The 23,954-nt window shown below is 55.1% G+C and overlaps 3 protein-coding genes across 8 annotated transcripts in view; 1 reads left to right on the top strand and 2 right to left on the bottom strand.

Annotated features, from left to right (window-relative positions):
• The window catches only part of DNAAF8 (dynein axonemal assembly factor 8), an 89,009-nt gene extending 88,651 nt beyond the window's left edge, over positions 1 to 358 (bottom strand). For 3 of the 4 annotated variants that reach the window (XM_085075083.1, XM_085075084.1, XM_085075085.1), the window contains exon 1: positions 247 to 358. The gene's annotated coding sequence lies outside the window, so the exon portion shown is untranslated. The remainder of the gene's footprint in view (positions 1 to 246) is intronic. The other variant, XM_085075079.1, reaches the window with a different exon arrangement.
• On the top strand, positions 2 to 17,216 carry ANKS3 (ankyrin repeat and sterile alpha motif domain containing 3). Of its 3 annotated transcripts, none has more exons than XM_085075086.1 (18): positions 2 to 174; positions 4,987 to 5,087; positions 5,206 to 5,381; positions 5,775 to 5,973; positions 6,181 to 6,302; positions 6,973 to 7,054; positions 7,718 to 7,853; positions 8,173 to 8,331; positions 8,988 to 9,113; positions 9,550 to 9,662; positions 9,971 to 10,138; positions 10,570 to 10,694; positions 10,941 to 11,082; positions 11,650 to 11,822; positions 12,997 to 13,112; positions 14,049 to 14,132; positions 14,583 to 14,678; positions 14,946 to 17,216. In XM_085075086.1, the coding sequence occupies exons 1-17, from the start codon at positions 123 to 125 to the stop codon at positions 14,663 to 14,665; spliced, it is 2,157 nt and encodes a 718-aa protein (XP_084931212.1). In that variant the 5' UTR covers positions 2 to 122; the 3' UTR covers positions 14,666 to 14,678; positions 14,946 to 17,216. The 3 variants fall into 3 exon arrangements, with proteins under 3 accessions (XP_084931212.1, XP_084931213.1, XP_084931214.1); XM_085075087.1 differs by lacking the exon at positions 2 to 174 and adding an exon at positions 227 to 368; XM_085075088.1 differs by lacking the exon at positions 2 to 174 and adding an exon at positions 469 to 2,056.
• On the bottom strand, positions 17,182 to 23,587 carry LOC146430928 (glucagon receptor-like). Its single transcript, XM_085075089.1, has 14 exons — positions 23,420 to 23,587; positions 22,594 to 22,740; positions 22,317 to 22,413; positions 21,905 to 22,012; positions 21,503 to 21,624; positions 21,315 to 21,421; positions 21,059 to 21,219; positions 20,357 to 20,512; positions 20,098 to 20,158; positions 19,848 to 19,917; positions 19,354 to 19,442; positions 19,067 to 19,205; positions 18,747 to 18,788; positions 17,182 to 18,615 (listed from the first exon to the last, which is right to left on the bottom strand). Exons 2-14 carry the CDS (start codon positions 22,669 to 22,671, stop codon positions 18,544 to 18,546), a joined length of 1,302 nt encoding a protein of 433 aa, XP_084931215.1. The 5' UTR covers positions 22,672 to 22,740; positions 23,420 to 23,587; the 3' UTR covers positions 17,182 to 18,543.
• Positions 23,588 to 23,954: the final 367 nt, after the last annotated feature.

The raw sequence follows: 23,954 nt of genomic DNA, 5'->3' as shown, positions 1-23,954 counted from the left end.
AGCCCCAACCCCATCGGCCGCCCTTCGCCCCGCCCCTCACACTCCCTCCTCCCATTGGCCCGGCGCCGCGGGGCCTCTTGGGTGTTGTAGTCCGCCGCTCGGGAGGGCGGGGCGCTCCCGGCATGCCTTGCGCGGGCGGGACTAGTTCCGGCGGCGGCGCTCACCGGGGCGCAGGTGAGGGAGAGGCGGGGCAGGGCTGGGGACAGCGGCACCGGGACAGCAAGGAGGAGCGGCGGTGGGATTCACCTCTGCGGCCGGCCCCGGGCACTCCCCGACCTCGGCGGGCCCGTGGCCGCAGCGGCTCGTACCCGCTGGCTGAAGTGTGCGATGCTGAGGCCGCGTTGCCGGTAGGGCCGCGAGGGAGGCAGGTGCGGGATAGCGGCCTGGAGCCGTTTGGCTGTGCGCCGTTCGCTAACAGCCGCGGCGTGCCCGCTCTGCCTCCAACGGCGGCGGCTCGCCTCAGGAGCGGGCTGTGTGCTCGAGCGGGCCGGGCCGAGCCGTGCGGCTGCCTTGGCAGCACAGCCCCTGCCGCGGGAAACGGGCTCTCATGGGGCTGCTCAAGTGCTTTGGTGCCTCTTATCTCGTTTTGCTGAGGTTGTTTGATGTACTTTAACGTGCCTGAGAGTGACAGGCTCGTGGTAGAACCACTCAGGTTGAAAAGGACCTTTAAGTTCATTGAGTCTAAGTGTTAAAGGATGAAGAGCTGTATTTTCAACAGACGTGTGTAGAATTGAACCCGAGTGGGTCCAGGAATGTTTTCTCTCACACACCTCTGGAACCTGACGTGGTTTCTGCAGCTGTGATTTGTGTCAGCAGATTGCAGTGCAAAAATGAGATGTTCTGGCTCTTGTTGTTGTGGCTGAGCTGGTAAAAATTGTACCCAAACAGGGACGTAACAAGGCTTTTTACTTCCTCGAATAAGTGTTGCTGAATTTAGTGGAAATAGAACTAAGTCAGGAACAGAATGGAGTGTGTTCCTGCTCTGCTCTGCATTGCTGTGGCCTCGTGTCAAGTGCTGGGGACAGCCACGATATCAGAAGGATCTGAAGCTATTGGATGGTGTTGAAAGGAGGGACATGAGGATGGGGAAAAGGCTGAGTAGCAGCTGAAGGTACTTGGGTTGTTCAGCTGGAGGAGCCAAAGGGCAGAGCTCAGCGGGGCTGCAGCTCCTCCTGAGGGGCAGCTCTGATCTCTGTGACAGGGACAGGAGCCAGGGAAACAGCTGGAGCTGTGCCAGGGCAGGGTCAGGTTGGATATCAGGGAAAGGTTCTTCCCCCAGAGGGTGCTGGGCACTGCCCAGGCTCCCCAGGGAATGGGCACAGCCTGAGGCTGCCAGAGCTCCAGGGGTGTTTGGACAATGCTCTCTGGGATGCACAGGGTGGGATTGTTGGGGTGTCTGTGCTGGGCTGGGAGTTGGACTCATGATCCCTGTGGGTTCCTTCCCACACAGGATATTCCATGACTCTCTGTTGTCAGCTTGATGGCTCAGTTAGAACCTACACCTACCTCTTACAAATGTGCTACCTTGGGTGTCACTATTTTGGGACAGTAGGACACATGTGGATGTCACCTGTGCTTATGGGAGGGGATGTGAGAGAGTGAATTGAGCAGAGCCTGGAGCTGAGCAGTGCCTGGTGAAGGTGCTTAATGGGCAGTGTTGGATTTGTTCAGTGCTGGGGGCTGGTTGCTCCTCAAATCACCTCCCATTTATTTTAGTGTGGCTCTAAGGTGCTTTTTGTTGCAGCTTTTGTGCTAAATTTTTATGGCTTATTTTTCTCTGCCTTCTGGTTTGCTCAAACAGCAAACTCTGAATTCAGGGCAGTGTGGGGTTTGCTGCCTGTTCTGAGCCCCAGCAGTGCAGAGCTCTGATCCTGATAAATAGTTAAGTGCTGATGGATTAAATTTAATAATTTAATTAAATTTAACAGCAGCCTCACAGGTGTCATGGCTTGATCCCAGCTGGTTACCAAGTACCAGACTCTTGCTTTTTCCTGCTCCATTCCAGTGGGATGGGGAGGAGAATCAGAAAAGAAAGTAAAAAACCTCGTGGTTTGAGGTAAGAACAATTTAATAATTGAAGCAGAGTAAAATATAATGATGGTAATAATTATGTTGACCAAAAAAACGGAATATGTGATACACGACTTGGTTACTCACCACCTAATGACTGATTCCCATCCCACATCCAAGCAGTGATTGGCCCCTCCCAGCCAACCTCCCCAGTCCATATCCTGGGAATGATGTTCTGTAGAATGGAATATGCTTCTGGCCAGTTTGGGTCAGCTCTGCCCACCTTGGCTTCTTGGGCACCTCCTTGCTGCCAGAGCATGGGAAGCTGGAAAGCCCTTGATTTAGGGTAAGCACTGGATAGCAGCAACCAAAACATCAGTGTGTTATCTTAGGGTTCTTCTCATCCTAAATCCAAAACAGCCTGTGCCAGCTGCTAGGGAGAGAATGAACTCTACCCCAGCTGAAAGCAGGACAAGCAGAGCCGAGGAAGGTCTCTAACAAATGTGGACTTGGTCACTCTGCCCCAAAGCAGGGGAACAGCCTGTGAATGTTCAGGAGGTCTTTGACAAACTTATTCTCTAGCAACCCAATCTCCCTCAGCTGTCTTCTGTTTACTTTTACAGGGATTTTTCTGGGGTTTATCTAAAATGTTCTATGCATAACTTTACCCTGCTAAGTCCTGTTGTGCCTGTCCCATCTCTGGAAGTGTCCAAGGCCAGGTTGGATGGGGCTTGGAGCAACCTGGGCTAGTGGAAGGTGTCTCTGCCCATGGCAGAGGTGGGATGAGATTGGCTTTAAGGTGCTTTCCAACCCAAACCATTCTGGTATTCCATGACATTATGGATTATTATGTATTTGAGGTTGGTGTCACATGTCCCCTCCAGGCATCCCCTCTTCGGACCAGACAATCCCAATTTTGTTTCACCCAGGGCTTTTCATTTCAGTCCTGAGAGCTCTGATCACTTTTGTTGCTGTCCTGGAGATTGTGAGCAGCTGTCCTCAGGTGCTTGCAGAGCTGACATCCTGCTAAAGTTCAGTCTGAGCAGGATTTATAAAAATATCAGGATTTATAAAAAATAAAAGTAGCAAAGATGTAGGCAGAGCACAGGGGAGGTGTAGGAGTGAGGATGAGTGTCCTGGATGTTCTGTCCTGTCATTATCACCCTGTTAACTGTGGATCAGCTCACCAAGGGTGTGTTGGTACCTTGTGCCTGAGTGGGGCTGATTCTGGCAAAGACCAAAACCTGTGTGGTTCATAATTCATGTACCCAATTAACGAGGAGGGTTGCAGAGAGCAACGAGCTTCATTTGTACTTGAATTTGCTTCTACAAACTGCCTGGGACTTTATCTCCTTTCACTGCCTTTTGGCCTTCCTGCGACAACTTTAATCTGGTTTAGTGAGAAACTCCTACTTTACCCGTTATGATCCAACTAGATCTCATTGTGGTTTGATTGTGAGGTGTTCAGACCTTTCACTTGTGCTCTGTATATTCTTGTCTGAGGCCCCTGGCTTGCCCAGTGTGATACAAATTGCTGCCATCGGGCAAAGTTGGTGCTTTTACAGATGTTCTAAGAAAGGAATAATTTATTACCAGGTGATGAAGTTGAATAGATGGTACTTTTGTAGTCTTAACAAGCTGAGGATGAAGGAGGGGAAGAAAAGGAAAATGTGAGAGAAAGGATCCAGGTGGGGGAGTGAAGAGATAGGAATTAAAGGTGTTTTCTTGCATTATAAGAAGAGGGGCTGGTGCTTGCAAGGCAAAGCCTCCCAGTTGTTCAGAAAACAGGAGTGTGGTTTTGAAATGTTACAGTTGAGGGAATCTGAAGACCAACTGCTGCTGATAAACCTTTTCCTGCTCTCTTTTATATCTCACCAATGCCAAATTCGGCATTTTCCTGACCCCAGGATGATTCAATCTGTGGAATTAAACTGACAAAAAGTTATCAGGAAGAGGAAAGACTTTACCCTGGCTTAGCTTATGTAGAGGGACCAGGCAAACCCCAGAAGTGCTGCATGGTAGGACTGCAGGGAGGGGAAAGCAATTCCCAAGTGATTGCCTGGAACAAGCTGCCCAGAGAGGCTGTGGACCTCCTTCCCTGGAGATATTCAAAGCCCACCTGGACACAGCCCTGTGCAATGAACTCAGAGGACCCTGTTTGAGGGGGGAGGTTGGGGGAGATGATGCCCAGTGCTCCTGGAAGAAGCCATTCTGGGATTCCATGGTGGGGGTGAATTCTGAGTCCTGGAGTTGCAGCTGGAGCCATCAGCTACTGTGCTCAGAGCTGTGCTGAGCAGCTTTTCATGGAGTGCCAAACAAGAACACTCTCCTGTGAGTGGTTCAAATGATCAATCTGCAATTGCTCCCTAAGGCTGGGGCTGGGGTAAACCTTTCAGGCATTCCTGGGCTGGAGGAGCTGTGTAATTCAGTTGTGTCTGCAGGATAAGGGGGTGTGCTGGGATAATGAATGGGCAGGTGTGCTGCTGCTCCCAGTGTTCCAGCATTTCCAGGATTCACAGAGGTGGGGGCTGGGCTTCTTCTGAAGGGCTAAAACAATAAATGGTAGAAACAATCTGCTTACAACCTGATGACAGTGGAGTGTGCACCCTCTTCAGGTGACAGTGACAACTGTGGGAGCATTGGGCAGTTGCCATTCTTAATGACTGTGTCTTAATTTAATCAGGGCCATCCTGTAATGCCAGACAGATGGAGAAGACCAGGAATTTCTGACACATGAATTCTTAATTCTCTTCCTTTATTATAAAACATGCAGAGCAAGAATTAACTCCTTTTGTATAACACTAAGCTTACCTTCAGCTCTTAAATAGATGTTTAGTCTTCTCTTGCCCAGGTTATTCAAAGCTGCCTTAGGCATGTTTGGATTAGGCAGGGAGGAAATAAAGCCACTGCTTCTGGAATCTTAAAATGAGATTTGAATGATGTGGGTTTTAGCATTATTGCCTTTTATTTTTCTAGTGTATTGGAATCCCAGAGTTCCCTGCAGCAAGAGAGAACTTCCAGCAAAATTTTCTCAGCAACTGTTACTGCCTCAGGCTGAGGAGTCAATCAAAGTCGAGGTAGGTGGGTGTGGGTAAAACCCCACACATCTTAGCCTCACCTTCCCAGCCCGTGGAGCTGTAATTCCATGGCAGACAGGGCTCAGCAGCTGACTGGTGCTCTGGTTTGGCTCCTCAGGGCAGGATGTCGGAGCTGAGTGATGAAGCCAGCGAGTCGGAGCTGCTGAGCCGCAGCCTCTCCATGTGGCACGGGGCTGGGCAGCTGGTGTGCCGCGAGGAGCTCGATGTGCCTCTGGACCTGCACACCGCCTCCTCCGTCGGGCAGTATGAAGTGGTGCAGGAATGCATCCGGCGGTGAGAGGGGCTGGGCAGGGCACAGCTGGGGTGCCACCTGCTGCAGGGGTGCTTGTCACCAGTGCCACACTGCTCAGGGCAATGGGGATGTGTCACTGGGACTCCCAAAGGGTTCATGGCACAAAGTTTCATGGGGCAAATCTGCTGATAAAAATTACCTCCCTAGTGTTTTAGTGGGAGGTGGCCCAGCCCGTGGCAGGGAGGTGGAACAAGGTGGTCTTTGAGGTCTCTTCCAACCCAAACCATTCTGTGATTTGGTGGAAGTTGTGCTGGAGCTGATAGAAATTCCCATGCAGGCTTCACTGCTAGATGATAACAAGAGTCTGCAGGAGCCAACTGTGATCCACAGCTCCAGCACAGTAGTTCATATGGCTTCTTTTCTCTGTTCCTTAGTGGAGATCTGGATTTGAACCAGAGGAACTGTGGGGGTTGGACCCCACTCATGTACGCTTCCTACATTGGCCACGACAACATTGTGCACCTGCTGCTGGAAGCAGGAGTGAACGTGAACATCCCCACCCCAGAAGGGCAGACTCCCCTCATGCTGGCCTCCAGCTGTGGCAATGAGAGTGTTGCCTACTTCCTTCTACAGGTGTGTATCCCAGAAAAAAAACAGGTAAAACCACAGTTAATGGTTTAAATGCTTAGGGTAGGATTATGCACAAGTTGCTGCTTTGTGTTCTGTTTGAGGTCAGTGTTGTGCAGGGATGTAGACTCCTGGTGTGCCAGCACAGAGGGGCAATGGCTGAAAGCCTGAGCAGAGCAGGTACAGTAAAGAGCAGTGTCTGTTCTCTTGCAGCAAGGGGCAGAGCTGGAGATGAAGGACATCCATGGCTGGACTGCCTTGTTCCATTGCACCAGTGCTGGGCACCAGCAGATGGTCAAGTTCTTACTGGAGAATGGAGCAAATGCCAACTGCAAGTAAGGAGGAATTTGTCCTTTCTTTGTCATTTCATTGTCATTTCTCATTCAGATATGAAAACAACGGCTGGCAGATGAACACACTCAAACAGACACCTGCTTTTGTCTTCCCTCTGTATCTTAGGATGTGTGACACAACCATTACAGGGACAGGTGACCTGCAAACTGAATTGAAGTTTGCCCATGCTGTCACTGTTTATTTAACTAAGATCAAGGGAAATTAGATTTACTGCTTGTTTAATTGTCAGCTAAACACTGACACCTTCTGAACTCAAGTGCTCTTCACAAGTCTGTCTATTGATTATTTTATATACTCAGAGTTCAGGTTGGTTTTTGAAGTGTGCCCTGCATTCCCGTGCCTTGGGGACTGCCGTACATTTATGCACATGGAATTGCCTGGGGGCAACAAGAGGTTCTTGCTTTATTAGCTCCTGCAAAACTTGATTTGGGCTCTTAAAGGCAGATCTGCAGCTGGAAGAGTAATCTGTTGCTGTGCAGCCAATTGAGCAACACTGAATCTCCACAGGGAATTTTACAGCAGGACAGCCAGTACCTCATAGAGTCTGTGCTCAGCAAAAGTTGGGTTTGGAGATGCTCTGTTAGGGCATGGCAAAACTGCAGCACAGTTCAGCTGTGATTATCCCAGTCCATGTGTTTGTTCTCTCCCTAGGGAGCCAGCGTATGGATACACACCTCTGATGGAAGCAGCTGCTTCTGGCCACGAGATAATTGTGCAGTACCTTCTCAATCACGTGAGTGTCCTGACAGTTCTCTGTGTAGCTGAAAGTCTCTGGTTCCAGCTCTCAGAGGAACTACAAGTTTGACACCAGACTATATTTTACAGTGTTGTGTTTTCTCCTTGGTGACAGTCACATCTGAAGTCCCAGACTTCCAGAACTGTTTCCAAAGTATCTGCTTTCTGCAGGCTGGCTCTGTGATTTTACACTGGCCTTGCAGGAATAGGAGTGAAGTCTGACTGCCCAGATTTAACTGAATAATAACTGAATTAGAGAACAATTTAAGCTGTAATTTTTGTATTGTGTTTACAAGTTTGCATGCTAAGGCTAGTGGAGATCTGCATCCAAAAGCTTATAGGCATGCATGAACCTTACACCATTTGAATTTGAGCTGGTCCAGCTTACTGCCAGAAGGAGGCAGCAATACAAAACACTTCTCAGATCAAACAAACCAGTTCCCAGTGGCAATGCACAAGAGCCATATGCCTGGGCTATTTGGCATTCAGGGATTGGAGAGACTGTAGATAATTAGAAAGGCATTCAGGATATTAGTTGACCTTGAATTGTCTGTCAAAGGTGAGCCTCAATTGCTGATGGAGGAGCTAAAACAATACTTGGGGTTTTTTTATATACATACATATTTTTTATGGTGCACTTAAACATGTGTTTCTCCTGCAGGGAGTGAAGGCAGATGTCAGAGATAACACTGGAGCCACAGCAAGGACCCTGGCCATGAAGTATGGCCACACCAAGATTGTGGGGCTGATAGATTTGCATGCAGCCCCAGTGCCCAAGGTCTTCTGCAGAGGTCCAGGTAATAGATGTTGGAGGAGTTTTTTTAAGATGGAACCTGAAGTGAGGTGTTTGATAGTTTGAAAGTATATTACTGTGTGTATATCACACAGTATAGATCAGTGCTGGCTGATCTATCCTGGAAATTCCAGCCTTTCTGAGGATGGAAGAGGCATGAATCTAACAATTCTTGTCTGCTGGTCCTTTTCTGATCCAGTTTAGCTGTTTCACCCTCACTCTTTAACATTTCCCTTTTCTTTCCACTGCATTTATAGGACTAGTAGCAAGCAAAGCAGGCAAATGACTTCCTGTGCTGCTAACAACCTGTGTTTGAACTACAGGGAAATATGAAGAGCTGAGTTCCTCAGATGAATCATGTTCTGCTCCCCAGAGACAGAGACCTGCTCGTAGGACCAAGGGTCCCAGCATCCATGAGGGGCCCCAGGCCTTGGCCAAGATCACAGCAGTTGGAATTGGGGGAAAGAAGCAGTTTGTCTATGGTGAGAGGAGTTTGGAGCCTGAGGATCAGTCCCCTGGGCCTCAAATGCACTGCAGTTATTACTGCTACCCATTTTTTCTCTTTGTTTGGGATTCATGTGTGATTTGTGCAGAAGATAGTGAGCACCATCATACAAGGCTATCCAATGTCTGGGTTAGAAAGAAAACCCCTTGAGCTCTTTTGTGAAGGCTGTATATTGATGAGTGGGACACTTTTCTGCTCTCACCTCAACTACTGTTCCCCTGACTCTTGTGAACAATTCAGTTTCCTGTTTTTGAGTCAGGTTTAAAAGTTTGAGAGCCCTTCTCAAGCTAATGACAGAGGAGGTGGTCACAGTGGCCAAGAAATAATTGATCACAGGAGTGAACTTGTGAGTTTTTCCTTCTCTGATGCTTGAAATGCTGCTAAAAATGAGATTACAAACCCTTTGCAATAGACCAAGAGAAAGGTGATCCCATTTGCTGTGGGGTCATGTGAAGGAACTGCAGGAATCTGCATTCCTCAGGATTTCTCTGTGCTTTCAGAATTAAACCTGCCCGTTGAGAGGATAGCCTCTCATTGTGGTTATTTTCAAATCTCTGAGTGGTTACATTTTCTGCAGGAGCCTCCCTGCTAACTTGCATCCTAATGTTTGTTCTCCCTTCCTGTTGCACACAGAGCAGGTGCCCCCTCAGGGCTACGTTACCTTCAGTGATGATGGCAGCTGTGAATCAGGTGACATTCGGTTCAGGGATGTCACCTCTCCGATTAATGAGCAGGATGTGGAGAGCACCAGCAGCAGGGGTAAGTCACTGTCCAGTTTGCAGTGCACCCCTGGATGTGAGTCCAGGCCTTGGCTTCCTCTCCCACTGAGATGTTGAGATTGGAATATCTCCCCTGAGGGAAAGCTGGGATAATTTAGCTACAGAGATCAAGCTTAATGTGGTAATTTCATCAATTTGTAAGCATAGTCTGAAGGAGGGTGGGAAGAAGACAGAGCAAGGCTGTCTCCAGTAGTGCCTCTGCTACCAAACAGACTTGGGGGAAAGATGAGCTCTGGGGATCAGATGTGGTATCTGTGCCTCAGGGCTCTCTTGTATCCTGAGTGCAGCCCATGAAGCCTTGCTCTGAGTTTCCCCTTCCTTTACCTCTCCAGCAGGTTTTGCTGGTAATTTGTGTAGCGAAACCAGCATGTAACAAAGTTGAACTTAATCATCTTATTTTCCTTTTTCCTTTCCAGAGGATAGTGTTTCCTCCAACAACTTGGGAGCTGTCAGGAGCAGTAGCAGCAGCAGCGAATACCTGATCAGAGCCCCAGGAGTCAGCAGTGAAGGCTCTTTGGAAAGCAATGAGGTGGAGTTTTCTATTTTCCTTCCTCTGCCTTCAGCTTGGGCACTGCTGTCACCCGTGGGTGATCCTACTCCCTTGGGAGGCTGTATGGCCAGGCTGGGTGAGGAAAGACACTGTTACAGGGACAGGAAAACCAAGGAAGGGAAAGATGCCGGAGGTAACTCACAGTTCATGTGGTTCAAGGCAGCTCTGGGGCTGAAGTACAGAAGGGCTTTTAGGTCATGGGGGAGTATGCACTTGTTAGCCCCAGTGATTGTCACATCTCTGCCTGATCATCTTTCCATTTTGTGGGTGTTTTCTTTCTCTTGCAGGACTCTGACCATGCCAACAGCCCCCCGAGTCGGAAACAAGCCAAGAGCTTTAAGAGCAAGACCCGCTACAGCAACAGTGACAGCCAGTGGAGCCACTGCCCAGGGAAGGCTGGGTGCTCCAGCCAGCACCTGGTCCTTCCTGAGCCCCCAGCCTACACAGGGCCCCAGGTGAGCACACAGACTTGTCCTGCAGGCTCTCACTGTACTACCTGTGGGAGGCTTTTCCAAGGTCACCAAAACACCTTGGATTCCAGACTTAAATGCTTGTGAAACAGCAATTTCTTGTACAGGAGCTGTTTGCTCCTGAGGAGGTGTTGCTGTTGTTTGGAGGGGTTTCCTAGAGCCTTTCAGGCCTGTGGGTGCGCTGTCAAACCTGGCAGTGGAGTAGATGGTGCTGTCATTCTGCTCTGCACTTGTTAGAAGAGGCCAGGCCTGGTGTGTGACTGTGGAGAAGGGCAGGGAACCACAGGAAGTTGTGGTGGCTGCTGGAGCCCAGGAAGGTGTTACAGCAGCCTGAGGAAGCAGATCTTTATGATTAAGAGGAATAGTGATGCTTTTGTTGTGAAGTTATCAGTAAGTTTGTTTTGGATGGGCTGCAGGACCTGGCAACATTCCTTGAGGAGATTGGGTGCCTGAAGTACCTGCAGGTGTTTGAGGAGCAAGATGTGGACCTTCGCATCTTCCTGACCCTCACAGAGAGTGACCTGAAGGAAATAGGCATCACGTGAGTGTCTGTCCTGTCCTTCCCAGCTTTCCCTGATCAACCATGTCCAACTGAGCAGGCAGGTCTAGCTGGGGCATGCTGCTCTCTTCTGGCTGCCTCCCACACAACTTTGTACTCCTTGGCTGTAGCACGCTCCTTCTCGAGGTACCTCGGAGAGACCAGCAGACTGCAGAGGTGCTCATGGCATCCCACAGGGCTTAGGGAGAGGTGGTGCAGGGCTTGACCCCTGTTGGTTGCATCCCACAGGCTGTTTGGCCCCAAGAGGAAGATGACCTCTGCCATTGCCCGCTGGCACAGCAGTGCCCGCCCGCCCAGCGACGCGCTGGAGTTGGCCTATGCTGATCGGCTGGAGGCAGAGATGCAGGAATTGGCCATCCAGCTGCACAAGGTGAGGCTGCTGGGAGCTCCTCAGGGCTCTACACCCTGCAGGAAGTGATCAGTGCTGTATTTTGGTTGTGCCTCTGATGTTTTTGCTTCACCCAAGGCCATATCTTGTAGTTCACACATTTTGCATCAAGTATATGACAAGTACAGCTTATCCAGTCCTCATCCTTTGTGCTCCTTTGCCTGTTTCCCATCCAGCTGAGAGCTATAGGAGCCAGGAGCAGGAATTAAATCCCTACTCTGGCCCAGCAGTGTCACTTTTGTGGTGAAGTTGTGCAGCCATTAGTGAACAGACTTGTGTTGGTTTTTTGGAAATTTGGATTAACGAGTATCTTTGTAGATGCAGAGGAAAGGGGAATAGTAACCAGGGGATTTGGCTTGGTATGGAGAGAACCTGTATTCTGTGTACAAGCCTTATCCAGGTTCCTTTCCCAGTGGAAAGAATGTTTCTGGCTCCCTAAAATTAAAATTATGCCTGCATTAAAACAGCAGAGAGTCCAGGGAAATGTCAGAGCAGCCCATGTGAGATACTCAGTTTTCCCAGCCTAATCCCCAGTGTGCTCTACTGCAGAGGTGTGAAGAGGTGGAGGTGATGAAGGGCCAGGTGTGCCAGGAGCAGAAGCTGCGTGCAGTGGCTGAGAGCTGTTTGATGGAGCGGGACGAGACCTGGAATGCCATCCAGTGCCAGCTCAGACAGGCTCAGGCCATCACCAAGGATGCTGGAGTCCTGCTGGATCACATCAAGTAAGTCATTCCCAGAAAATGGCACTGAGGCTGCTGGCAAATGGGATTGGGGGGCATATTGGCAGTCTTACAGGTGATGCTCAGGGTAAGGCAGGAGAGCCCACCTGGATGCTGAGCACATTTTGGATACTGCCTGACTTTCCTAGTGGAAAGTCACAGCCATGGGAGCACATGAGAAGCTTTGGTCAGATGCATGAGCTGTAAGTGGCCTGACTTTCTGGGTGCTCCTGTTTCAACTAGAAGCAACCAAAAGGCTGATGCTTGGTGCTTACCCAGTGCCCAGAATCTAACTTGGTGGTCAGGTAGACACAAAAAGGAGTTTCTAACTTCCAAACTCTATCAAAGGATGTGCAGTATCTTGCAAGGGAAGAATACTTTTCTTGCAACTCTGACAGCTGGCAGAGAAACCTACCCTGTCCATTCATCCCCACCTCCTGACACTCCTTTGACTGCCCTTGTGGTGCCTTTCTCTCTGCCCCATTGGATTCCTGTCCACTGATGGAATAGGGACATCCCTGAAAGTGGCATAAATCCTGCTGCTTATGGATCCTAGCCCAAAGGGAGTGGGGTCTGCTGGCTGCCAAGCCACAGTCAATTGAAGTTGGATCCACAAGGACAGCAGAGCAATATTCCCACTGCAAGGGACAGAGCTTGCCTTTTCCCCCCTGACTGAGGAGCTGAGGTTTCTGTAGAAGGGCCCTACCATGCTCAGAGTATACTCTGCTTGAATTGATGGCATGGTGATGACAGCCAGAGAACTTGGGTGCCCTTCATGCCTGTCCTGAGATCATTTCCATTGCCCTTTAGAAGCCTTGTATTGGGCCTGATTCTCACACAAACCAGGCACAGCCCCTGGCTTGGGCTTCCTGCTGCTCACCCTGGGCCCTCCTTGTCTTGTCCCCCCACAGCTCCTCTGTGAACAGGGCAGAGCTGGCTGTGGCTGGAGATGGGGAGCAGTGCCTGGGAGCTCTGGGAGCTGAACAGTGCCAGCACCCCGACCTTGGGGTGGGGCACCACTTCCTCTTCCCAGGAAGCAGCAAGGAGCAGGTTGTACCCCAGGGCCTTAGAGGCACTGCCTGGGCACCCCACGCAGGTACTGCAGGCCGTAGAAGTGTGCAGTGTGGCTGCCAGGATGGCTCTGTGCCTTGCTGATGGCTGTGCTGTGCTTTGGCAGGAGCTGCCAGGCAGAGCTGTCGGCCCGGCTGGCCCCGGAGCGGGCGGGAGATGGAGCGCCGGACAGGCGGGAGCAGCGCGGCACTGGGGAGAGCCAGCGGCCCGGGGAGCGCCCAGGTGAGCAGCAGCGCCAGCTGCGCAGGGGGAGGACACAGAGCAAACCCCCTGTGCTTGTCTTCATTTGCTGAAAGGATGGCGTCAGCCAGATGGGAATGGAGGAGCAGCCTAACTTGTACACTGAGTGTAAAAATTTGTGCTTGGGGAAGTGTTTAAATGTCTCGGAGAATTTGGAGTTCAACTTGCAGAGGTCCTCAGCAAGTGGGAAGTTCTGGGGTCTGGCAGGTGTTTGTGGCTAAGAATACAGGGCTGGAGCACAGGCTCCAGGGACAGCCCTGCTTCAGGGGGCTGTGGCTGCACCTCAGGTGTGTCACCACCCTGTGCACTGGAGCGGGGTCTGAACCAGATGTGACTGGTTCCCTAACCTGGTTTGGGGGATTGTGCTGTTGTATCCCTGGGACAAACCCCGGTGTATGGCTGGGCAGGCTTGACCAGCAGCTCCTTATCCTTAGGAGTTGGTAAATGATCCCTAGAAGTGTTCAAGGCCAGGTTGGAGGGGACTTGGAGCAACCTGGGCTAGTGAAAGGTGTCCCTGTCCATAGCAGGGGGTAGAATGGGATGGGCTTTAAGGTCCCTTCCAAGCCAAATCATTCCATGATTCTGAGGTTCTCTGATCTTGGTGCCTGTGACATGTTCTTTGCTGCCAGTGAGCAGCAAATAGAGAAGTGAGACAAATAGAGGTTCTGTTGATTTGTCCTCTACACCTAATTGCTTTGACATTCTCTTAATAAGCAACCCAACCATTATAAAACCGTGAATTCCTAAGTGGTAGAATTGCCAGAAAACTCAGTTTGGCATGGGCAGTTCCGGCTCTTTTCCTGTGTGATTCCTAGCTGGAACCACTTTGGCTGGAGATGCTTCCCAGCAACACCAACCCTGTGAGTGCTCTGTCCCAGAGAGCATGCAGATGGATTAACTGTGTCTCTGTCCTTGCAGTGCTGGAAGGGTGGCCACCTTCCTTGAAGTCCTTGAGCTTGCCTGAGCTGTCAGCTGTGCTGGAGGAGCGTGTGGGAGAGATGGGTAAGGTGGGAAGGACTTCTGGGCATGGTGAGGGACTCCTGTGCTGGGAGGGGAGGTGTGGCTGGCTGGGGGTTTGGAGAGGTGGTTGGGAGGGACCCAACAATCCCTGCCCATTCAGGGAACTCTCCAGGCTCCCAGGTGGATGCTGGCAGCTTATTCTTGCTGCAGATCTTGGGCTCTGCATCATCCCCTGGTGAGAGGTCCAGGCTGAGATGGTGGGGGGTGCCCCTTGCATCTCCTGCTCAGTGGTGAGAGCTGCTGGGGAAATGCTTCCTAAAGTCTGTGTCCTGTTCTCCTGGTGACAGGAACTCATCCCAGCAACAGGCAGAGAGTAGAGACACCCCTGTTTTCAGAGGAGGCAGGCAGCACAGCAGTGGCTGAGTGCAGCCTGTTCTTTCCTGCTTCCTAGCCTGCTCCTAACACTGATTTTTCCCTTTGGTTTGTCCTCAGGAAAAGCTCTGCAGACTGTGACTCAAAACCTCCAAAGGCTCCAAGCCCTGGGGCAGAGCGGGCAGAGCTGGCCAGAGCCATAACCAAGCCAGGAGGGTGAGTGGGACCAACTGCCCTGCCCAGGGACAGGCTGTGGCACTGAGGGGACACCCTCCCTCACTGCCAGTCCCAGGCTGTGGCACTGAGGGGACACCCTCCCTCACTGCCATGTCCCCAGAGCTCACTCATAGCCCACACCCCAGGGCTGGGCTCTGACTTCACCTCGTGTGCCCTCTGGTTGGTTCTCCCTTGGGAAAATCCATAGCCCCCTTGTCTGTGTGTGTCCCCAAAGGGTGACTGTCCCCTTTTCCCTGGTGGCTGCAGGAATACTGACGTCGGGTGACTGTTCCACCCGGAAGCTGAGTGTGCCTGGAATAGGAGCACGGGGCTGTGCTGGCAGCACCACAGCTCTGCCAAGGGCCACCGCAGGAGAAGGCCGTGGCCACCAGAGAACACAGCTGAGAGGACGAGGGACAGCAGAAGACAACCAGAAGCTCTCTGGGCCTGATTCTGTCTGGCTTCCCAGGATCCTTGTTTGAAAGGTTTTGGTTTGGAGGAGAAGCTCCAAGCCGGGAAGTTTTATCTGCCTTAAGCTTCCTGCAGCCGTTGTTGTTCGGGTCTGGGTGGTGGTAGAAAGCTGACAGTTGCACACAGCAATCAATTATCCTTTTCTGCATCCCAAGCTCCCCAGGGCTTCTGAAATGTGCCCCTGGCTCTTCCTGTGCCATAGGGATTGGCCCAGAGAATGGATCTGAGGCCATAAAAAAGGCGGGTTGTTGTGGAGGAGTGAAGGGAGTGAAGTTTGTAACGTTTGACTCTTTGAGCTGCAGTGGAGCTCGAAGTGCAGCTCTGTTCCTGCTTGGAATGTCTGCTCTGCTGTCACCCCAGATCTGGGCTTCAGAGCCTGTCCCTCCTGCCACCCCATCCTGGTTCACTTTGGGTTCTTGCTGTCCTTAGGGGCTGGGTGTGATCACCTGTGGTGTCATGGTTTAGGAATGGCATTCACTGAAACACTCCCAACTCACTCACTCACTCCCGCTCCTCCCCCTCCCCGGGGGTGGGATGGGGAGGGGGATTGGAGGCACAAAAGGTGGAGATCACAGGTTGAAATAAAAGCAATGTACTGGAAACAGCAATGAGATAAGGAACAGCAACAGCAGTAATAACAAAAGTGTACAAGAGAGGTCCTGGTCCTGCAGAAATGAACCCTGTCCTGGCCAGAACCAGGACATCACCTTATTCCATCCCCAAAACCTTGGCTTTGTGGTCAATGCTTTATGGCAGAGTTTGTTGGTCTGGTTTGCCCCTGCCAAGATCCCAGCAAGGCAGATGTTCTGCTGGAAAGACATGAGAGAGAAGGAAGAGCCTGAGGCTGTTGAGCTTCCTGTGCCTGTGGCAAGCAGGGGAATGCCAAGGCAGTACAGCAGGGACAGGGATGGCTCTGTGCCCCAGGGGAGGTGGGTAAGGAATCCACAGCCCAGCTGTGCCTGTAGTGCCAAGCTTTGCTCTCATCACTGCCTGCCTTTGATTTCCAGGCTTCAGTGCTGGGAAATAGTTCTGCCAGGGCAGTCTTGAGTTGGCATTTCCAAGGACAGGCACTACAGGAGCAGGCTGCTCCATCTCTGGGATTGGGTGAGGGGCGCTGGTGACAGGGACCTTGATGTAAAATGGTTTCCAGTGACTGTCCCCATTTATTTAAGAATCCTCTAAGGGGGAAAAACACAACAATCAAAATCTGAAGCAGGAGGCTAGTGCTACCCTAAGGTGAGCTGTCCGAGGAAAAGTAGCATTTGCTGACTTGGAGAAATGAATAAAACCTGAGAACCTGTGTGTGGTGTGTGGGTGTCTCTGCGGGGAGCTGGGGCATCATGAATGAGCTCCCTGATTCATTGCAGGACCATCCGCACTGCATTCAGTGCTTTCCAGCTTCCTCTCATTGACTCGGGGGCCTGGGGCTGCCTCATCCCTGCCAGCCCTGCCTGGTGCCACCCTTGCAGCACTGTCTGGGTGGGTGATGTGGGAATCCAGCAAAGAGCAGCAAATCAGCCCCTGTGGAGCTGCTGGAGCGAGTCTAGAGGAGGCCATGGAACTGCTCCAAAGGTTGGAGCCAGGCTGGGAGAGCTGGGGCTGTTCACCTGGACAAGAGAAGCTCCTGGGAGACCTCAGAGCTCCTGCCAGTGCCTAAAGGGGCTCCAGGAGAGCTGGAGCGGGACTTGGGACAAGAGATGGAGTGGCAGGACACAGGGAATGGCTTCCCACTGCCAGTAGGCAGGGATAGATGGGATATTGGGAAGGAATTGTTCCCTATGAGGGTGGGGAGGCCCTGGCACAGGTTGCCCAGAGCAGCTGTGGCTGCCCCTGGATCCCTGCAAGTGTCCAGGGGCAGGTTGGACAGGGCTTGGAGCAGCCTGGGATAGTGGAAGGTATCCCTGCCCATGGCAGGGGGTGGAATGAGATGAGCTTTAAGCTTCTCTTCTACCCCACTCCATTCTAGGACTGAGCTGTCTGTGCCCACAGGCTTTTTCCCTCTCCTTGAGCAGACACAAGCAGCAGGCTCTGCTTGCTGAAAAATAAATATTTATTTACATCTGAAAAGAGAGTTAATGTGTAAAATGGTCTCATGGGTGTTACAGCAATCCAGGACAACTGTGTGACACCAGCCTGGAACTCAGCCTGGTGCAGCCTCTGCTTTGTGTGCTCCAGGCAGCCCCTCTGTGAGGCCCTGGGAGAGGCTTCCCCAGGCTGTCTGGGAAGGAGCTGGAGAAACTCCTGTGTCCATGGACATGTTCTGGAGAGTTCTAGCAGCTTCCTCCAGCCTGGAGGGGACTTTGTGCACAGCAGAGGCAGGAATGTGGTTGGAACAAGCAGTGGGAGCATGTCTGTGCTGCTGCCGAGGGGCAGAGTGAGGGGCTGGGTGTTGGGGGCTCCAGCTGCTCTGGGCTCCTGCAGGAGAGCTCAGGGCCAGGCAGGAGCTGCCAGCCAGGCACAGGCAGCCCTGCTCAAACCACACTGTCCCTGGTGCTTCCCTTGCTCTGGGCTTCCCAGCGTCTACCAGCTGCTGGCCACAGGCTGATGCTTTGGCACCCACTGGAAAGCAAACTCCTAGAATCTCAGCCTTTGGCCAGCAAAATGGTTCCTGAGCTCCTGCCAGGCCTGGAAATCCAACTTTTCCTCTGCAGAGGAGGAGGTGGCTGAGCTAGGTGCTGGAGCTGGGATGTATGAGGTCAGGCTTGGCTCCAGTGAGCTGCTGCTCTCAAATCCTTTGCTCCCAAGTGATTTTGAGGCTCCATCCTTGGCTCTGCTGATGGTGAGGGGTGACCAGGGGTTTGTACAGCTGGAGAACAGTGAGGAGGGGGTGGGTGCTGCTGGTCCGTGAGGGTGGGGAGGAGGTGCAGGAGCAGCACCTTGCTGTGAAGAGCTTTACAGGGTGATGTGGTGTCTGGGAGCTGTCAGGGTGCTGGTGAGATGCTCCTGCTGTAGGACAGGGAAGCCCTGGATGTGGTGTGGTGCAGGGTTTGGTTTGGTTTGGGCAGCAGGTGTGGGCTCAGCAGCAGCTCCTGTTCCCCCTGCTGAGCGCCAGGCTCCCTCTGGCTGCTGTGACCCCACAGGTGCCTGGGTGTTCAGGGGTTCCCAGTGTGGAAGGTGTCCTGGGGGAGGCTGCTGGGTTCTGCTGGTGCACAGCCCCTGTGAGGCCCTGCTGAGGGGACAGCCATGCCTGACAGGAGCCATGGCTGCCACCTCCCCTCGGGTGACAGCAGGGATGTCCCTTCCAGCAGCTCCAGTGTGGCACAGCCAGACCCTGCTGCCAGCCTGGTCATCCTGGGTGGGCACTGCCCAGCACAGCTCCCCGCAGGCCCCTGCCCTCCAGCCAGGCCCTGTGGCCACCATGGCCAGCAGCCCCTCTGCCTGGCTGGTCAGCACCTCACTGGGCACAGCAGAGCACTGGGTGATCGAGCTTCCAGAGCTGCCACTTCTTCTTCATCTCAGACTTCACCTGCCATAGTGGGGAGGCAGCAGGGGCTTATCCCTGGCCTCAAACACAGGGTAAGGTGGGAAAGCTGGGCAGGAGATGCCCTGGCAGGGACAGGCACAGGGATAGGGACACTGACAGGGACAGGCACCCACCTCCTTGTTGGCAAAGCAGTACAGCACAGCCACCAGGAAGCCCTGCAGGGAGAGCCAGGAGTGAGCACCCCCACCATCCCTCTCCTGGGCGGGGATGGGCTTAGGCTCCCTCCAGGGTACCTCTGGGTGCTTTTAGGGCTGAGGTCCCTATGGCACCACTGCCTCAGAGAGCACGGGATGCATCACCCCACACTCAAGGGCACACAGTGGGAGAGGCAGTGTCCCCCTTCCCACGGAGGCACCACAGGGAGAGTGAGCTGGCAGAGGAACCCCCTGGTCCTTGCTCCATGGTGTGCCCAGAGGTTTGACTCCCACCTCACCTGGAAGGAGTTGAGGAAGAGGGTGAAGAACACCTTGACATAGCGCAGGATGCCTGTGGTTTGCTCGTCAGTGGCAAAGATGAAAACAACCTCATGGATCCCGAAGAGGGGGATGAGGGTGAGGGTGGCTTTGGCCAGCCTGGAGGAGAGTAAGGGGACCCTAAATCTCCCAGTTAATCCCAGGGTGGTGGTTTAAGGGTGTGCAAGGTGGAGGAGAGGCATGGGGTGGGTGTGGAAATGGTGTCATCCCGTTATCCCAGCCTGTCCATCCCACTCTCCTGGCCCACCTCAGCTTGTAGTCAGCATAGCCCTTCTGGTTGGCCCGGAGCTTGGCCAGGATCACCTTGAGGATCCGCATGAAGATGAGCAGGTTGATCTGGGAAGGGCAGACAGGGCAGGGGCACACAGAGCCCAGCACCCCCACCCTGCCTGGGACACTCACCCCGCAGGAGATGGCACCCCCTGTGCTGCCAAGGCTGCTGCTGCCCTTCCTCCCCTCCTGCCATCCCAAAATCCCAGCTAGGAAGCAGCAGGAGCCACTGCCATCCCCTTTTTCTGGGGTTCAGCACCCTGGCTTCCTTGACAGACCCCTGGAACCCAGGGCTCAGCAAATTGCTGTTAAAAAACCAACCCCCCATGCATTTGGCTGATCACTGAAGGCCAGCTCTCCCTCCTGGCCTCTGCTGGAAGCTTCCTGGGGATCACAGCCCTGCCCAGGGCCAGGAGCCAGGGGCTGAGCTGCTGTTATCCCAAATTGCCAGGGTTGGCAGCTCTTCCCTACCAGGGAGGCGAGCAGGATGGGGATGCGGATGATCCACCAGTAAGCCATGTTCTCGTTCAGGGCCCAGCACCTGCCAGCAGACACAGAGGGCTCAGCAGGGGTAGCCCTGGGGGCAGGGCCAGCCAAGAGCTTTCCTGCCCCGGCCAGGGAGCTCAGGGACCCTCAGTGTCCCAGGCCCAGCCTGGGGCTGAGCATCCCAGCAGGACCCCCATCGATCCCTCCATCCATCCCTCCCTCTCTCCCCACTCACTCTGCATTCTCCTTCAGGTACTTGGCCACCATCCAGGGCACCACGAACACCACGGGGGTCCCTGCAAGTCACACAGCAAACCCTGTAAAACCAAGCACCCTCCTGAGCTCAGAAGCCACCCCCGGGCTGGAGGGGCACTGTGGGGACACCCGGGGTCAGCAGAGCCCCCACCCCACACCCTACTGGGCCAGTTGGGACTGCAGTGTCCCCAGCACTGGGCACTGTCCCCATCCCCACCGCGCGGCCACGTGGCCCCTACCCCAGCCCAGGTAGAGGTAGAGCCTGTAGTAATTCTTCTCAGAGAACACAGCCCCGATGAGCAGCTTGTAGAGGTAGACAGCTTCCACCAGGAACCAGTAGTGGTTGGCCAGGATGCAGTACTGCATCAGCACCTGCGCCGCACGGCACCCCAGCGCTGCCTGCAGTGGGAGAGCTGCCGTGGGGCTGGCTGTGCCCACAGGGCGCCCCACAGCTCAGCCACAGGGACCAGCCACCCCAGCAGCTCATCCACCAGGTGGAGGGTGCTGCACTGGCACCCCAAGCACTCTGAGAGATCCCCCAGAGGCCACACAGGCACCCCAAGAGCTCATGGTGTTGCGTAGGCACCCCAAGTGTTCAGTCACGGGGGCATGGGCACCCCAAGATCTCACCCAGAGGGATGCAGGCACCCCAAAATCTCACCCATCACACATGTGATACTATACAGGCATCCCAAGCACCCTGAGAGCTCACACATGGGTGCCCCTACACCCCAGGAGCTCAGCCACAGGGGCACGGGCAGCCCAAGAGCTGATCCAGATGGTGCACAGGCAGTATGGGCACCCCCAGCCCTCACCCATCAGGGGCATGGGCAGCACTGGCATCCCAAGAACTCACCCACCAGGTGCCTGGGGCTGTATGGGCACTGATCCCCACACCCCTGCCCTGGACGAGGATCCCCAGCCTGGCTCCAGCCCAGCACTTGCCTCGTGGCTCAGCAGAGCCTCCCAGTCAGCCACCTGCAGCAGCTCCACGCCCCAGCGCCGCTCCAGCAGCGCGTCCTTCACCATCACCGAGGTGGCCCGCAGGCCGAAGGAGGCGAACAGGTTGGCGTGGATGTAATTCCTGGTGCAGCGCAGGTTCCTGCGGGAGCTGGGGGTCAGGCGGGGCAGCCCAGCCGGCAGGGGAGGGGACAGGGACAGGGACAGGGACAGGGGAGGGGCGGAGCTGCGCCCTACCTGCAGACGGTGAGGACGAGCAGGGCGGAGATGAGGGTGAGCAGGGACAGCGAGTAGCCCACGGTGTAGAGCACCTTGAAGCTCACCATGAGCCGGCGGGCGCCTTCCTGCCGGTGAGCACAGCGCCCGTGAGCCCAGCTGGGTGCCTGGCCACCCTGTCCATCCCCGGGCTCCCACCGGGCTCCCACCTCCTCAGCAGTGATCTCCAGCTCGTCCTCGCACTGGGAGTAGTCCCTCCACGGCTGGCTGCCGTTCACTGTCACCCACTGGCCGTCGGTGCCACACCTGCGGCTCACCAGCCCGTGTTTCACTGCGGGCACCAAGAACCAGCACAGTCCCTCAGGCTGCCCCAAGCCCCTCTCCCGGGATGATGGATCTGGCCCTGCTCAGTCCCAAAGACCCTGTCCCAGGGCGGGCATGAGCAGGGCGCCAGCTGGCTCTGCTGAGCCCCAGCTGTCCCTTTAGCCCCGGTGTGCTCATGGCTCCCTCTGCACGCATCAGTCAGCAGGAGGGGAGCCCTGAGAGCCTCTCCACCCCAGCATGGCTCAGTCCTGGCTTCCAGCTCCAGGCTGGCAGGAGGGCATCCTCACCTTTCTCAAACCAGGGCAGGTAGAAGGGGCAGGAGACGTTGACGGCAGTGCCGGGGCTCCCGTCGGGCCAGCAGGCATACATGTCAAATGTCCTGTTGCAGAACAGCCCTTCCAAGGGCAGGGACGGGGAAAGCCAAAGGTCAGCTGCTGGTGGCACAGCCACATCCAGCCCTGCCATCCCAGCACCTCCAAGGGTGCTGGTGCCACCCTGAAATGAGCCCAGGTGCCCCACACCAGCCTCGGTCCCCTAGGTCACCCCCAGCCCTGGGTATCCCATCCGAGATGTGCAGATCCTCGCCAGCCCCCCCACTCGTTCCTCTGTAGGTGAGCAGAGGATGCTGGAGGAGGGATGAACCCCAGCCCTGGCTCTGTGTGCCCCACGGCTGACCCCGAGCTGGGCACGGCTGGCTACCTGCCGGGTAGGGCTCGCTCGCCATCCTCCTCAGGCACTCATCACGGTACCGCAGCCACTCCTCGAAGGTCTTCTCCAGCACCTTGGCTCCGCCGCGCTGCAAGCCCAGAGCCGGGTCAGAGCCTCCTGTCCCAGCACCTTCATCCCCGCCATGAGCTGCTGCCACACCCTCGGGATGGGCAGCAAGGCGGGACGGAGCCGGGATGGAGCCACCTGGCAGGGGTCAGAGCCCGGCAGTGCCACCCCCGCTGTCCCCCGGCCCCAGCGCGGCCCTCACCGGCACGGAGGAGAACAGGCACATCCAGGCGAGCTGGACGAGGCTCCGCAGGGATCCAGCTCCAAGCGTGTCCCTCATGGCTGCTCCCAGCCTGACCAGTGCTCCCAGTGCCGGGCTGCGTCGCAGGCTGGGCTGGGGACCCAGATGCTGGTGAAAGGTGGGGGAATGGGGACAGCTCGGCTCTGCCAGCCACCCACACCCGCTGGAGGCAGAGATGTGCTTCCCAAAGCAGCAGAGGAGGAGATCCTGGGCGCGTCCTGGGCTGCCACAGCCCCGGGTCACTGCACGGATGGAGCCAAAACCTCGGGGAGCACCAGGCAGTGCAGCCAGGGTGTAACTGGGATTGGATGAGCTTGGTCAGCTTCTGCCCACCGCTGCCACCCCGAGGGGAGCAAACGCCATGGTGACAGCGGACGGGACAGCCCCAGTGCCACCGCTGTCACCCGGCAGGTGGCTGGCACCCGTGGGTGATCTGGGAAGGGGCTGCAGGGATAGGAGGCGGCCAGACGTCTCTGGGGGTCCCCTGGGACCGGACAGCCAGGCTGGGACCCCCAAACCAGCTGCACCCCATCACCTCCCGCCCCGATCCTGCTCGCAGAGACCTCTCACAGCCCAGCCGGGGCGCCCGGCGGGAGGAGCAGCTCAGTGATCCCCGGTCCTCCCGAGGCTCCCCAGCGCTCCAGGCTGGACGACCCCAGCCCTGCCCTCCCCTTCCAGCACGGACACCCCTGTTTCTTCCCCCTGGGGATCCCCAGCTGGTCCCGCTCGGTTCCTGAGGTGATCCCAGGGCTCCGCCGGGGCTGCGCCGCCTCCTCCGCCCGCTTACCCCGCTCCGCGGGACCGGCAGTCCCGGTGTCCCGGTGTTACCGGCAGTCCCGATGTCCCGGTGTTTCTGGCAGCCCCAGTATTCCCGTTGTTGCCAATATTCCCGGTATTCCCGGTGCTCCCGGTGTTTCTGACAACCCTGCAGCTCCACTGTTCCCGGTATTCCCGGTGCTCCGGTGTTCACGGTATTCCCGGTCTCACGGGCAGCCCCGGCTCGGCGAGGTGAACGCGGCGGTGATGGAGCGGCGTCTGCGGCAGAGCCGCCTCCTGCCAGCGCCGAGCCCCGACGGGAGGGGGCTTTGGGGGGGCTTGGGGGGAGTTCGGGGGCGGCGCCGCCTCCCGGGGCTCGGGATGCCCGCTGGGATTCGGGGGGTCCTGGTTCCGCTGCCCCCACGCCCGCGGAGCTCCAACACGGACCCGCGGAGCCCCCCGGGCATCACGCAGGGACAGAGATGGGGGTGCAGGTCCAGCCCCACTGAGGGTTCCCAGCTGAGTCACATGGGGACCTTAGGACTGAGAGTCCAGCCCTCAAGAGA

The sequence above is a fragment of the Lichenostomus cassidix genome, chromosome 14, assembly GCF_008360975.1.
Source record: "Lichenostomus cassidix isolate B80296 chromosome 14, HeHo_3.0, whole genome shotgun sequence".
Lineage (NCBI taxonomy): Eukaryota > Metazoa > Chordata > Aves > Passeriformes > Meliphagidae > Lichenostomus > Lichenostomus cassidix.
Note: the sequence above shows the minus strand (reverse complement) of the source record. Positions and strands in the feature narration are given on the sequence as shown.

Coding starts and splice junctions, on each gene's coding strand:
- ANKS3 (XM_085075086.1), top strand. CDS start 123: ATGCCTTGCGCGGGCGGGACTAGTTCCGGCGGCGGCGCTCACCGGGGC. Junction 9,663..9,970: donor GCTCTTTGGAAAGCAATGAG/GTGGAGTTTTCT, acceptor TTTCTCTTGCAG/GACTCTGACCATGCCAACAG. Junction 13,113..14,048: donor GCGGCCCGGGGAGCGCCCAG/GTGAGCAGCAGC, acceptor CTGTCCTTGCAG/TGCTGGAAGGGTGGCCACCT.
- LOC146430928 (XM_085075089.1), bottom strand. CDS start 22,671: ATGAGGGACACGCTTGGAGCTGGATCCCTGCGGAGCCTCGTCCAGCTC. Junction 20,159..20,356: donor CTACCTCTACCTGGGCTGGG/GTAGGGGCCACG, acceptor TGTGACTTGCAG/GGACCCCCGTGGTGTTCGTG. Junction 18,789..19,066: donor TCTTCCTCAACTCCTTCCAG/GTGAGGTGGGAG, acceptor CTCTCCCTGCAG/GGCTTCCTGGTGGCTGTGCT.